This window comes from Canis lupus, chromosome 31 (genome assembly GCF_003254725.2).
Source record: "Canis lupus dingo isolate Sandy chromosome 31, ASM325472v2, whole genome shotgun sequence".
Classification (NCBI taxonomy): Eukaryota; Metazoa; Chordata; class Mammalia; order Carnivora; family Canidae; genus Canis; species Canis lupus.
The window spans coordinates 31,940,917-31,955,911 of record NC_064273.1 but is presented as its reverse complement, the minus strand read 5'-3'; the positions used below and the strand labels follow the sequence as shown (position 1 = coordinate 31,955,911).

At 40.3% G+C, this 14,995-nt stretch overlaps 1 protein-coding gene across 11 annotated transcripts in view; it reads right to left on the bottom strand.

Moving 5' to 3' along the window:
- Nucleotides 1–572: 572 nt before the first annotated feature.
- Nucleotides 573–14,995, bottom strand: part of TTC3 (tetratricopeptide repeat domain 3) — a 117,044-nt gene continuing 102,621 nt past the window's right edge. For all 11 annotated transcript variants that reach the window (XM_025449999.3, XM_035709371.2, XM_025450003.3 and 8 more), the window contains 7 exons: nt 13,271–13,361; nt 12,527–12,628; nt 8,843–9,204; nt 7,254–7,380; nt 6,801–6,941; nt 3,284–3,376; nt 573–2,120 (listed from right to left, as the gene is read on the bottom strand). In XM_025449999.3, the coding sequence (XP_025305784.1) occupies nt 2,055–2,120; nt 3,284–3,376; nt 6,801–6,941; nt 7,254–7,380; nt 8,843–9,204; nt 12,527–12,628; nt 13,271–13,361 (982 nt within the window). In that variant the 3' untranslated portion in view covers nt 573–2,054. The remainder of the gene's footprint in view (nt 2,121–3,283; nt 3,377–6,800; nt 6,942–7,253; nt 7,381–8,842; nt 9,205–12,526; nt 12,629–13,270; nt 13,362–14,995) is intronic.

Genomic DNA, 14,995 nt, shown 5'->3' with positions numbered 1-14,995 from the left:
TGCATGGAGCCTGCTTCTCCCTCTGCCTATGTCTCTGCCTCTCTCTCTCTCTGTGTGACTATCATAAATAAATAAAAATTAAAAAAAAAAAAACATACGCTGATAATATTGGCTTTCTTCAATCATCGCAGAACTCACCAGAAGATTCTCTAGAAGAGAAACCCTACTGCTCAGCCTCAGTTGTCCACAGAATCCACAAGTGCCTCAAAGGAAAACAGATACTGAGGAATGTAACTTGATTAACTTCAACATTCTTCTATGTATTCACATGAGCTAATTAGCCAAATCTTACATTAGCTAAAATAGTAAACTATAATCTGTATATAAACTTTCTATTCATAAATTAAATAGCTAAGCATATGAACTTGAGTTTAGCAACCTTTATTTAGGCACAGAGGGATGTTTTGATCCAGGCTCTAAAATTTCCCAAGATTCTTGGTTAGAATCCTACAATTCTTTGGACAAATCATGGCTCTTCTTTTCCAAATTAAGATAAAATATGTGTCTTGACTTTTCTAGTAGAATCCTTTTTAAAATTTACTTGAGAAAAATGGACAAGCACAACGGTAAACTATTTTAGAATGCTCTTTATTTTGAAACTTACACCAGGACATGTGTAAGGCATGTTCACAAGTATTTGATGCACAAAACACATTTTCTCACTCTCCAGCTGCTCTTTTCCTTTGTACCTGCTGCTACAAGCTGGTCCCTACATATCTTCCTACCTACAGTTCTCAGTTATTATGAACATGTAGACAATGTTTCAGGGACCTGCAAGGAGAATCTGCTTCAAAATACAGAGTGAGCATCCTATGGACTAAGTCACTAAGACATCAAAACTCACAAGGAACCAAGGCTGAGGAAGGCAACCAAATTAACTCACGAACTTGGGACTGTGAACTTCCAGGGGAACAAAGAACACGATGAAAAACATTTTTTGATGTCTGAGAGACTATGGAATGTGTTCAGAATTCATGTTTCTATATTTGCCACAGTCTACAAGTCACTAAAGATATCTAATATTTTAACAGATTCTAATGCAGTTAGTTTTGTTCTCACACCACAGTACAAGAGTGCATGCATTACTTCACACAAATGTCAAACACGGAACCAGTGAAACAAGGACACCTCAAGATTGTCTAATTACACAAGTGCCTCTTCCTGGTGTCAGGATAGGGAGGGGAATGATGGTGAATGTTTCTCCCTATGGTGCCCACTATGTGTTAGAGACACCCCAACATTAGTCATCTCTCATGAAGAGGGACAAATGCTCCTAATAAGAGTATGATATTCAAAGAAAGAATTCCAAATGTAGGATTCGGGTGATAAATATGTAGCCTCAATTTTCAAGGCAAAAAAAGGTCTTGGCTGACACTAATAAAGTATTTGTAATTGATTTTCAAAAATCAAATAATATTTTAGGTGATAAAAAATAAGCTCTCTATAAATCTACTAGGGGGAATAAAATAATGAAATGAAAAAGCAAAAATCACATGGTATTTTCTAAAAAGAAGATTTGAATCTTTTGGTTTATATCAGTCAGTATGTTACCCTTTAGTACAGATTATTAAAATGTGTTTGCTTAAACCCATTTAAATGCAGAATCTTTGAAGAAAAATGTAGGCATATTTTAAGGAATACTGACTTGTAAAAATTTTAACCTGGGGCACTGTAAGAGATCAGAATACTTACAATTGAAGTACTGCTTTGAGGTGCTCACAATACTTTCAAAAGAAGCCTTCCATCTCAGAAAGCATCTCTGTAAGCAGCCTCAACAATTTAGGGATGTGGTTACACATAATTTTATTAGCCACTATTTGCTATTATCGAAGTGTTTAATAAGAGCAGGGAAATTACTATCAACTGTATTAAAGATCTCCATTTATTAGCGCTGTGACACACAGTGCAAAGAATCTTCAAATGTTTGCCTTTTATACCAGAAGTAATATAATTGTTATTCTTCCAATCCAACAAACCAGTAAATTACTCTCCAGTGAACCTGTGACTACCTAGAAAAGCAGGCTGGCCTCTTCCAGAAGGTGCCGCTACTCTTCTTACAGGAGATCCTGATCGAGGCAGGCCGGGCAAGTGCTCTGCCCCTTCAGCCACTGCTTAAAGCACTGAAAATGAGAAAATGAAACCAGTCAGTCTCTTCAGGATCACGTGGAGCCTTCGCTCTCCTGTGCTGCTCAATAGACATCACCTCCAAGTCTGGTGGGGCCTGAAGCTGCCCAACACTCAGGAACACTGAATGTTACTCAAGCTAGGAGTGTGCCCCAAGCCCTAGGAATAAATCATCTCACCTCAGAATGTGACCCAAGAACTCTGGGCCTCTGACCTCATCTTAGGGGGGACAGCTTTGCCCCTCCACTTTCCCTACACTCCAACTTCAGTCTTGGCATTTCATTCCAGGGGTCAGCATTTCCTCGGTCCTGGGATTCACTCAATTTTTAACCAATCTTCTCTCATCCTGGTCTTGGTTCTTGTACATCCCACCAGCCTGCACACCAGAGCCTTGACTGGAGCCTGCCTACCCACTGTGGTCCCAAGTTGCATGTGGGTGGCCTGCTGCTGCTACAGAGCGGTGTTAAGTCTGAGAGCCAAGGCACAACAGCCCTATACCTGCAGGAGACAGGCCATGCAAGAGACTGCAAGCTGTCTTGACTTCTCCTAGTAAGTATATTATATTTATTCCCCTTTTCAAGGGATTAATAAACTGACATGGCAGAGACTTGATCTATTCCAACAAGAAGCAGGGGTGTAGAATGAATGCCCACAGCAACCAAAATATTCACCCACAGATCTTGGAAAGGGTACAAACCCAGATCTCCCAGGATAAGGCACAATGGACCCAGATAGGTTTAGCTTTCCTACTCTAAAATGTTAAACTTACTTCATATACTGCACTAAATTGACAAAATGTTGTATCGTGCATCTATTCAGCCATGTAAGAAATTACTTTTTAAGAAACAAATACTGTTTTGAATTTCAGCACCAACACAGTTGATGGAGACGACTAGGGCTATGTTGCTCTACCCATGATGTGATGGATGGGAAGGCCAGTGTGCAGAGCTGCACACCCAGAGCCTAGAGGCTTCTCCCCCTTTCCACAGCAGCAATCTTTGGAAAGGGAGACAATGAACACTGGCACAAGAAAGCTTATAAGGAAAATGCTTTGAAAACACAAGAAGTATTGACGCCTATGAAAAAAAGTCCCTTTTTATTTTCAAAATACTTCATAGTCAAAATTCATGATATGAGAACGGCCAAAGAGAATTCTTACCCCTTTGTGAAACTTGTGCCCACATTTTAGTACACGCACGTTTTTGGATTTGAATATCTCATGGCACAGTTCACAGGAAGCTGCACCCGATGCCTGTGGGAAGAAACATGTCCCAATTAATAAAGAGCTACATTCCTTTTTGCCACATGAGCTCTTCTACAAGTGGCCTTTAAACACTTTGTCATTAAAGTGGCAAATTACTCCCAGCTAAGCAGGCTGCGAGAACAACTTATTTTTGAATAGCATGTCTTAAGAGAAACTATAAACATACGAAAGAAAAAATATACTTTTAAAGTTCTAATTTACTCACAGAAAAAAACCCTGTTTTATATGGTTAATAGGTTCCCGGGAAATTATTACAAATTTCTATTTATCCCATCCCACACCTAAACTACGGTATGAATTATTATAAATTAATCCTTTATCTAATTACCTAACAGTTGGGGACAGAAACATAAATTATGACACATCCACACCACGGAAGTGGGGCTGACTGAAATCGTGGTGGAAGTCCACAAAAGCTGGTGGCAACAACCTCTGAATAAAAGCAGATTACAAAACAGTATGTATCACAGTCATGGAATTCATTTTTTTTTTTTTTTTAAATAAAGAGAATGCGTGTAGAGAGAGAAACCTAGTAAAGAGCCTGGAAAAACATAAAATGTGAATTGCAGTTACTTTCAGTTAAGAGAGATTTAATTATTTTATTTGCTAAAGTTTCTATGAATGTGGATTACGTGTGCTAATCAAAACAAAACAAATTGATGGCTCATTCAGCAAACATCCGTGGTCAGGGATTGTGCAGGGCGCGAGGGCACAGAGCTGAATGGGAGTTTCCGGCTCAAGCAGCACACAGTCTGGTGAGCACAGACAGCACTTTCTGTGAAAGCAGAGCCGCCGTGCCACTCAGGACACCAGGCACAAGTTCCCCCTACAGCTTACAGCACCTACACACACTGCACCATTATTTCCCACTCCTCCTCCCCAACAAACTCTGAGCACCCTGAAGTTAAGGAAGGAGCCCTGTTCATCTATATCCTTAGCAACTGCAAGGAACCTGGCCCCAACAGGATTCTTCATAAACTGTCAGGCGAGTGAATGAAAGCAGCCCTGGCTGTGGGATTAAGGTCAGGGATGCAGATGGAGACAGTGCCTAAAGGCTCTGAAGACCCTGAACTGCTGAATGGGGTTTTCTGTCTCCCCTGGCCCTGATGCAGTAGATGCAGTAGGATGAGGCGTTCTAGCTCCACTCTGTGGCCCCTGATGGGAGGGTCAGGGGAGCAATGGGAGTGTCAGTCCCAGGGAAGGGCAGGTGAAGGCCACTGCAAAGCTCAGAACTAAGTTTGGCTTGAAAAACCCACAGTGAACTTATTTCCTAGCATGAAAAGAAGGTACATACATTTCTAAGTGGAAAAAAAGGACACAATTTTAACTAAATTCACATATACACACACATATAAAAGAGTTTAAGAAAAATATATACCAATATCATAATACTGGTTACCTTAGGGGGTGGGTCTCTGGGGTTCTTCAAAGGCTTTTTATTTGTATTTCCTACTATGAACACATACTGTTTTTGTAATTTGAAAAGATAAAGCAAACTACTTTTATTTTTTTAAAAAACTACCTATAATTATCAAATTAAGTCCCAATTTGAATACATATTTTTCTTATAAGTCAGCTTTTACAACTTTTTTATTATCAACAAAAATTGAAGAGAAAGTAATCTCCCCCTGCTGAAGGTGACTGCAGTCTATCTTGGGGTGAGGTGGTCAGTGAGGATGTTCTGAGAATTCAGCCTGGTTGGTGGATCACATAGCATGCGTGGCCAGTCAGCAGCCTGGGGAAAGAGGCAAAAACCCAGCCAGGCTTTGCAGGAATGCTCTGCAAGCTCATATGCTCTCTCATTGGAGTTAGATGCTCTGGAAACTGAAGTATATGGTTTGGAAAATCTCCAAAAAACAGTGAAAAATGAAAATGTACAGGAGGAATGAAAACATAAGTTTACACAAAGATTTACTGCTTAGTTAAGTCAGCAAACTAGTACTCTATAAATCATCCATCACTGACTACTATGGGGCCAGAAACTTCTAATTTTCATTTAATCTAAACTCTGATACCATAGTTGGACAAAAGAGAAAGACATGCATTACATCAGAATTCAAACTGGAGCCTAAGACCCTGAGCCACACAGGTGACAGCCAATTTCAACCATATTTGGTTCCTACTACACAGTCCTGAGCATCGGCTGGGCCTGGGTGGTGAGGATTGAGGAATTACATGCCATACACCCAGATCAAATAAAGGAATGCTGGCAAGCTCTAATGAATCATCTGTGCCTCGGTTTCTTCATTATAAAATAAAGACCATTATAATGCCTTATCAAGTGAGATAAAAAAATACCATAGTATTTTATCAAAAAGATCTATGTAAACCTAACATTCTTAATAGAACAAAAAGCATTTTAAATCCATATATCAGGGATCCCTGGGTGGCGCAGCGGTTTGGCGCCTGCCTTTGGCCCAGGGCGCGATCCTGGAGACCCAGGATCGAATCCCACATCGGGCTCCCTGCATGGAGCCCGCTTCTCTCTCTGCCTGTGTCTCTGCCTCTCTCTCTCTCTCTCTCTCTGTGACTATCATGAATAAATAAAATCTTTAAAAAAAAAAAATAAATCCATATATCAAATTAAAGGCAATATTAGCCCATTCTAGTGTCCCCACCCCCCACACACACCTCTCTTCCAGACCCTCAAGGCGAGAGGGCAGGGAAACCACCAGACCTTCCTGAACACAGAGCTTGACCTGATCATTCTATTCTAGCACTTCATGCAGACAACAACCTGAACAAGCAGTTATGATCTGAGCTCACAGTGTTACTAAGTGACAGAACCACGTCTGTGTGATTCCAAAGCCCGTGGTGACATATGGAATAAAATGATCCAAAAATCATTTTCCCTAACTATTCAAAATAATCACACTTGATATTAAAAAAATTAAGTTGTATTTGACTGTTTGCAGGCCCAGTTCCCATAGTGTGGCCAGAGCTCTCCCAGTCTCCCTAGTGCAGGGGTTTCTCCCGACAGGGGTCACAGGCACCCACAAAAGCAGAGGTGACCTGACTATTCAAATGGACACTCAAGTAGATCTAAATTTGGTCTCTAATTTTTAAAAAAGACTGATTATGTATTTGAGAAAGATTGAGAGAGCACGAGTTGGGGTGGGGCAGGAGAGGGAGAGAGAATCTCAAGCAGACTCCTTGCTGAGCAACCACGTGCCCCTAATTAGTTTTTTAAGTAGGCTCCACACCCAACATGTGGCTCAAACTCACAACTACAAGATCATGAGTTGCACAGTCCACAGCCTGAGCCAGCCAGGGGCCCCTGGTTTCTCATTTTAAGATCAAATAAATTAGGTCTAGAAATGAAAAGAATCTAAATCATGGATTAACTATTTTGTCTCTTTCTTCTTCATTAAAAAAACAAAACTGACTCCACCGTCACACATACAACACTCACAGGGGCATCTTCTGTCTTTTGTCCCTTGGTTTTGGGCGATGGTCCAGCAGTCACGGAGGGTGGACCCTGGGAGGCCCTGTTCACAGAAGCAGTGGAGCTGGGCTCAGACAACCTCTTGTCCTTTGCTGAATTTGAATTTGGCTACAGAGATAATGCAGGCAGAGAAAGGGAAGCAAGTTTAGTAACCCAAAAGCTTGCTCATCTTCTGTCATTACTGAAGTGCTCTCCACATTATGGCTGGATGCAGTTTTTTGCTTTTTACAATTCTCAAATTTTGTAAATAAAGTGAACCACTTTTTTTTTTAATTGGAGTTCAATTTACCAACATACAGCATATCACCCAGTGCTCATCCCGTCAAGTGCCCCCCTCAGTGCCCGTCACCCAGTCCCCCAACCCCCCACCCACCTCCCTTTAAAGTGGACCGTTTTATTGTATCTGGATGAAATGCCGACCTTTTTCTTTTTCTGTTCATCTAGAATGTGTTCTGTCACTCTTTGGACAATTTCATCAATACTCAATCCTGAGAGCGAGTTTTTGTTCTTGTTTCGCACTTTTTTAATAAAACCAGCAAGCTCAGTGCTAAAAAGAAGTGGAGATAAATGACAAGAGAAAGTCAAAGTTTTCCACTGTGAAAGAAGTATGTGCCAATATTAACCCAACAGCTGTAAGAAAGAAACCAAATACACACAAATTTAAACAATAGCAACTATATATAAAAGCAGGAGAACCATTCCAAGCAGTTATGAAAATTTCAATACTATTTCTAAATACTTGTTTCACTAGAATTTCAAAGTAACAGTATATCTACTAGATCCACTTGGGATATCTACCTCTACTTAGAAACCAGATTTCCTACAGGCTGGATATCTTATAGCATTATGCTCAATCACTCATCAGGCAACACTGGTCCTGACCTGAAATCAATAAAATCTCTTTCTACTTAAGGGGAAACTCGGTTTATTGACTGCCTCCCTTAAAAAAACCTGACAAGGGGTTTTCAAAGCCTGAATGTTTCAGAAGTACCAGTGGATAGAATTAAAGCATCAATCAGCAGGAATTTGATATTTGAAGCACTAATATCTCAAATGTTTTAACTTCCAGAAAATTAGGATACATTGCTATTCGGTTGTTTAAACTCTCCCAAATTTAGTCAGGATTGCCAACCATTTTAAGGTACTTTTGGTAATTCTAACTTGAGCATTTACAACTGGCATGGGAACTGCTATGGAGAGAACTTAAAATGTTTCTCAAACTTAGGCAGGGCTAAATATGCCCCTGGGCATACACTTATTTTCAAACAAGCAGGGCTCCACCAACAGAACCAAAACATTAATTCCGGCCAATCATAATTTTATCACTACTTTGTTTCAAAAGTATAATTTCAAAACTTGTAACTAGTACCATATCAAAGAGAGAAATAACATAGGACAGGGTACAGAGAGTCATTCTGGGATATGGATTCCTCTCTTCCTAGCTGTATCCCTGAGACACTGCCTTCACTGCTTCTCTCCTTGGCTGAGATAAGGAGCACTTCTTGCTCCCACAGACCAACCTGGAGATCGAGGTCAGAGGTTGAGGTGCGGACACCGGCACACCTGCAGCCCTGATCCACTATCAAATCACACCTCACAGCTCCAACAAATCCGAGGTGCTCTCTAGCAAGGTCTAGGTTGCTGCTGTCTTCCTTGGTAGGTGGTACTTCGTCCCCCAAATATGAAACTAGTGTTTTGCAGTTTTGTTGTTCATTTAGGAATTCCACAACTAGGACTGGAGCATGTTATTGATCTCATCAAAATCTTAGCAAACTGCCCCGGGTTCTGACAAGTGTGGATAACCAGTAATCAGTGTTTTCAATCTAGATACGCACATCAAAAAGTTGGTTTGAAAATGCTCACCTCCATGTTTAGTAGCACCTGTCTTTTCTGAGTAGAACTATGGAGTCATTTTCACTTTGGCCCCTAACTGGCCATAGTGTTATCTGCTCAGGAGACCTCAGCTCAATAAAGTATTTAACAGAGTCACAAACATTTTATGTCCATACCTGTTGTAACATGGGAATACCACTGACAGGTGCTCAATAATACTGTTGAACGGCTTTTTTGGAGACTGGCTTGAGCGGGTAGCACGTCCTGGAAGAACAGGTAGTTTCTGATCAGCCACAAGGCTTTGTTTTGGCGGAGTTTCCTGGCCTGTGCTCTTACACTCTGGCAGCTGGGTGACTTCGGGCTGACAGGAGAGCGATCCTGTCAATGGTGGAGAGGAAGCCCCCACTGGGCCGTCACTGGCAGAGACCAGACTTGAGTCCTTAGGAACTGCTGTTTGGTTTCCAGCCTCATGACTTGTAGAAATGGAGGCTCTGTGATCTTCATGGCCTGAAGACTCAGGAAGTGATGTAGGAAGAATCTGGGGAGAATATACCATAGTTGCTGGATCACTAAGAGCAACGTCTATGGACAAAGCTGACAATTAAGTATGGCTATAATCACATCTGGGTGCTCCAGTGCACAGGAAACTTGAATACAATAAGTTAAATAGTTTTGTTTTGTTTTTTTTTTTTTTTTTTTTTTTTTTTTTTTTTTTAATAGTTTTGTTTTTAAAAAACTGCTGGTCATCTTCACTTTGAAATGAGCTCTTCTGGACTCCACACTGCTGGCCTCCTCTCCTACCTCTCTGCAGCCCCTTCCCAGGCTCTCCCTGCAGTTCTTAATGCTTGTCTGTGCCTTAATGTGGATGTTCCTTAGGATGCTGTTGGAGGTTGAATCTCAATCTCCTGCTACACCCTCTCCCCCAGGACATTGCACATTCTTTCCTGCCTCAGTGACTGTGTGCTTGGTGCTGATAATGTCCACTTTTTAAAAGATCCTAGTTTTGAATGTTTTCCGGAGATCCAAACCTGCAAATCCAAACTTCTGCAAATACAAGGCCACTTAAACCCAGTGTCTTCAAAATCAGGCTTGGCTCAGTCTTTGATCCTGCTCTTCCTTGGGTGCCCACCTCACAGACAGAAACCCAAGTTTGTCTCGACTCCCCTAAACGCTGTGTCCCCAATCTCATAGGCAGTTCTTTCCACTGTTCATCCTAAATCTTCTCATATCTGCTGTCTTCCTCTAGCTCCACTGCCATGCTCTTATCCAGGACACAGCTGCCGACAGTGAGCTCCTCTCCCACTTCTCCACATGGCAGGCAAGCCAACAGGAATAGAGCTGTTGGCCTCCCCTTAAGTGAAACCTATATTGGCTTCTTAGTGACCTCAGGAAAAGTCAAACTGCTGAACACATATTTACAGAATAAGGCTCCCTTCACTCTGGCCACTGGGTACTTCTATGATATTTCTCACCAAAGCCCCCCTCTGCCATACTGAACATCTTTCATATCCATGAAAGGAGTGTTTTCTATTTTTCTAGCCTCCAAATATGCTGTTTCTTCCATTTGAAACACTCTGACCCTCCAAATATCACACCATCATCCTTTCTCAAATACACACACCCATGTCCTCCTGTTGCCTGGTTAATTCCTATTCCAGATCACTCATTCACTGAGACCTCCAACAGGGAATCTTCTGCTGAGGCCTAGACCTCTAGGTTAGGTTAATGTCTCCTAATTTATGCTGCTATAGCATTTTATGCTCCTATGAAAAACCTTGGCACACTTTACTTATAATTATGGGCTTACCATGTCTTTTCCCAAACCCATATGCCTTTTGAGGGAACAGACCACATCTAATCTTGATCACCACTAAATACCCAATGAATTAATGAGGGTGAAATGACACACAAAGCTAATGGTTTTTAGGGATATTTATTACTTAAGTTTCTGGCACCCTAATAGTTCCCAACATGTGGATATTAAAATCCTTTTGTGTATTTATAAAATTACATAAGCTACAACTAAAAATAGCAGATATTCTAATGAGATCTCACATTTTTTCCCTTCCATGTCTGCCGTAAAAACTTAGGAATGCACACTCTCTCTAAAAAAGAAAAGAAAAAGAAAAAAAAAGAAGGGGCTGTGTCTGGGTGAGACAGTTGATTGAGCATCTGACTGTTGGTTTCAGCTCAGTTCATGATCTCAGTTGTGAGACAGAGCCCCGAATCAGGCTCTGCATTCACTGCAGAGTTTGCTTGTGATTCTTGCTCCCTCTGTTCCTCCCCACCACATTCTCTCTCACAAATAAATAAATCTTTAAAAAAAGAACTTAGAAACATTATAAATGATAAGTGATCTTTAATTCTACATAAAACTCTACTTGTTACTCAGTTCAATGGAGAGAAAAATGTTTTTCTATGGAGAGAAGAAACTGGATCTCAATAGAATTATTTTACTCAGTTCAAGTTCAACTTTTTAATGTTTTAAAAACATTTTTTGGCAGCTGAAACCACTGTAAGTTTGCATGTTTATTGTGCTGGTACTGGTTAGAAACAGACTTTCAAGATGAGGTTCCTGACTGCACTCATCCACATTAAGGAGACGGAACGCACATGATAGAAGGGTTACAGAGTGCGGGGCGAATGTGGGCAGCCTCGACTGGGCTTTCAGGGAAAGGCAGAATGTGGAGTGAGGATGGTGCTGCAGGCTGGGGAACAGCCCAGGCAAAGGCCTGGCAGTAGCAGGAGGCACAAATCAGGAGCGAAGGAAAACAGTCTCCTTAGAGCAGACGATTTCACAACCAGAAAGTTTTAATATTGTGCCAAAAATATTCTGAAACCCACCTCAAATCAATTCTTGAGTGGACTCCTTTAAATTCTTACAGTCCTGATCTCCTTTGGGCTTAATTCTTTTCAATTTAGTTTTGGCTGACAATCTGCTCTGTGTCCAAATAAGAAATATGTACCCCAGAATACAATAAAGTGATACTAGGTATAGTCATATTTTCAAGTCTACAGTATAGAAGTAATGTTCTTCTTTACTGTGCTGCATATGTTAAAATATAAAGCCAGGCTTGGCAATCACTACTAATCACTACTATTCAAAAGATTCAGCAAATATCTCAAACTAGCAGTAAAATATGACAGATCATATCAACAAAACATTTGTATATCTCAGGTATAGCACCTTTTACTCTGTATTTGATCAAGAAACAAATCTTTTTTTTTTTTTTTTTTTTTAAGAAACAAATCTTAATTTTGGTCTTATGCCTCCCAAGTATCTAGAAATAAGACTATATCTGAGGTGGTATTTGTAGAGAGAGCTGGTTTAAAATCATAGGCACCTGCTCCTCTTGGATTATTCATTCACATGTAGCACACACCACCATCCAGAAAAGAAAGCAGACATACCAGCCCTGTGTTTACTTCAGTCCTGTCCTCAGACACTGATGTGGAAAGACTCATCTTCCACTTACAGAAAAGAATTTTATTATGGGATGCCTGGGTGGCTCAGTCGGTTAACCACCTGCCTTTGGCTCAGGTCACGATCCTAGGGTCCTGGGATCCAGCCCCACACTGGTTCTCCCTCTCCCTCTGCCCCTCCCCCTTGCTTGTGCTCTCTTTCTCTCAAATAAATAAAAATCTTTAAAAAATGCTTATTATAAAGCTTAAAGGTTAATCAGAAGCACCAATAATGAAAACATTAAAGACAACTTATTAATCCAGCTCATCCCACTCCCAGAATACAAACAATAAAAATCTACTCTAGCCAAATAAGAAACTGTGATTTACTATTCTTTGTTTTCTTCATACACACAAAAAGAAAAAAGTAAAAAACAAAGAAGGTATGATAGACTTACTGTGCTACAGACAGGAAATGAAAGCTCAGGAACTTGCACTTTAGAAAGTTCACTGAGTCGAGAGCCATTTTTAATTGCTTGAATTTGTTCTTCATACTGAGACTGTAGGTAGAAGTAAAAGTGTTAAGTTTTTCTAATAAATTCCCAGGGAAAATCACAATTGCTAATTAATACTTTTTTTCTTATTATATATTTACAAATGGTCAACAATTTTCCAGGAAATGTAACAGAGATGCAAAGTATTAGAACAATTATTTCTTGGAAGGAAAGAAGTTCAAAATAAGACCTCATTAATTGGAATGCTGTACCGCCTTATCAAATATAACTTCTCGGGATCCCTAGGTGGCGCAGCGGTTTGGCGCCTGCCTTCGGCCTAGGGCGCGATCCTGGAGACCCGGGATCGAATCCCACATTGGGCTCCCAGTGCATGGAGCCTGCTTCTCCCTCTGCCTGTGTCTCTGCCTCTCTCTCTCTCTCTCTCTCTCTCTGTGACTATCATAAATAAATAAAAATTAAAAAAAAAAATATAACTTCTCTAATTTTATCAATTAGGGGCAAAATTTAAGATAGCCAATTAAGGAAACAGCATTACTTTCAGAAAACACTCTTCTTAATAATTACAACAAAAAACATATATTGCCTTTAACAGCTCAAAAAAAGAAAGTTTCAGTGACACTAACCTTTCCTGAGAACTATAATCATCATACAGGTTTTGACAGAATTACAAAATATTTTATAACTTACCTTTGCTTTTTCAATTTCTTTTTTAACCTTAGAAAGAAATGATTCCCATGAATGTATATCAGATTCCTTATCAGGGTAAGTTGCAGAATCACTGAAAAAAAAATGGAAAAACACGGAGGTGCTTAATGTCTACTTTAGAAATGTTTTCAAAAGTTAGAACCACTAACGTGCAAATGAAAACATTTACACATGAGAGACATATTTAACATGATCATACACACAATACTATTTTTTAAAAGATTTATCTATTTTAGAGAGTGCATGAGAACACTCATAGGAAGGGACAAAGGGAAAGAATCTTCCAATAGACTTGCTACTGAGTGTGGAGCTTGACTGGGGGCTCGAGCTCCATTCTCATGTCCTTGAGATCATGACCTAAGAAGAAATCAAGAGTCGGCGGCTTAACCCACTGAGCTACCCAGCTCCACCCCCACAACTATTTTTAAAGAATTATATATCCTACAGACTCACCACTAGAAACATTTGAGGAAATCTTAATTATTGGTCAACCAAACCTCCCAAACTGGTGGGCAGAGAGCAAATATTCTCCTGCATTTTAATTTTTGCCCTAAATGTGAAGATCTGACCATTCAGCATTTAACATCCTCGTGTTTAACATCAAAGGCTGTTTTTACAGTTAAAAAAAAAAAAAAAAAAGGGCAACCTGGAACACTTAAAACATTCCAGTAAAACCTCATCCTCGCCTTACAGTAAAATAAAGGGTGGGGCCCGGCAGACTAGGTTAAGCTTATACTTCAGCGCCTCTACTGAAAGTGACAAAGAAGCTTTTCCCTTCCTTTTTTTTTTTTTTTTTTTTTTAACTTTTATTTATTTATGATAGTCACAGAGAGAGAGAGAGAGGCAGAGACATAGGCAGAGGGAGAAGCAGGCTCCATGCACTGGGAGCCCGATGTGGGATTCGATCCCGGGTCTCCAGGATCGCGCCCTGGGCCAAAGGCAGGCGCCAAACCGCTGCGCCACCCAGGGATCCCCAGCTTTTCCCTTCCTAATTGGGAAGTTCAATCCGTGATTGTGTCAGTTCTCATTATGTATCTTAAAGAAAAATCAGAACATTCCTTTTATGTCTTTTCTCTTTTGCTATCTTTTGGTGGAATGGGAGAGTTAGCATAGAATCCCTAAAAAAGAAGCTATGTGTACCATGAGGCTTAATGAGGAAGTGGACACTATCAAATGAAGGTCTGAGAGCTCCGTTTCCCAGAAGGGCCATAACGTGCAGCCTGTGGCAAGATGGAACCCTGGCCTTTCAGACCACTGGCCTCTATTTCAGCTGCACCAGTCTTGTAATCCGAATGAGCTTTAGTTTTCATTAGTAAAGTTTTCTCATGTGAAAAATGAAGAAATAAAAACAGTACATTAGAATTTTTCCCATGACCCATAGAGGGTCAACACCAAGGGTCTGAACTGTAAAACAAAAGCACAGGGAAGGATAGAAAAATCTGACTGTGGAATATGATAAAAAGACCAGGTGAAAAGTAATCCCTTGTGTGAAAATCCACACAGAAAAGAGGCTAGACTGAAGAAGGCCCTCTGAAATTCCCAGGTAAACCTTATTCCAAAAATGAGGCCAAACAAAAACAGGTAAAGATTATGGAGTAGAAAAAATGACCATAGGTGAATGGTTTTATTTTAATTCAATTAGCCAACATATGGTACATCATTAGTCTCAGATGTAGTGTTCAGTAATTTATCAGTTACGTATAACAC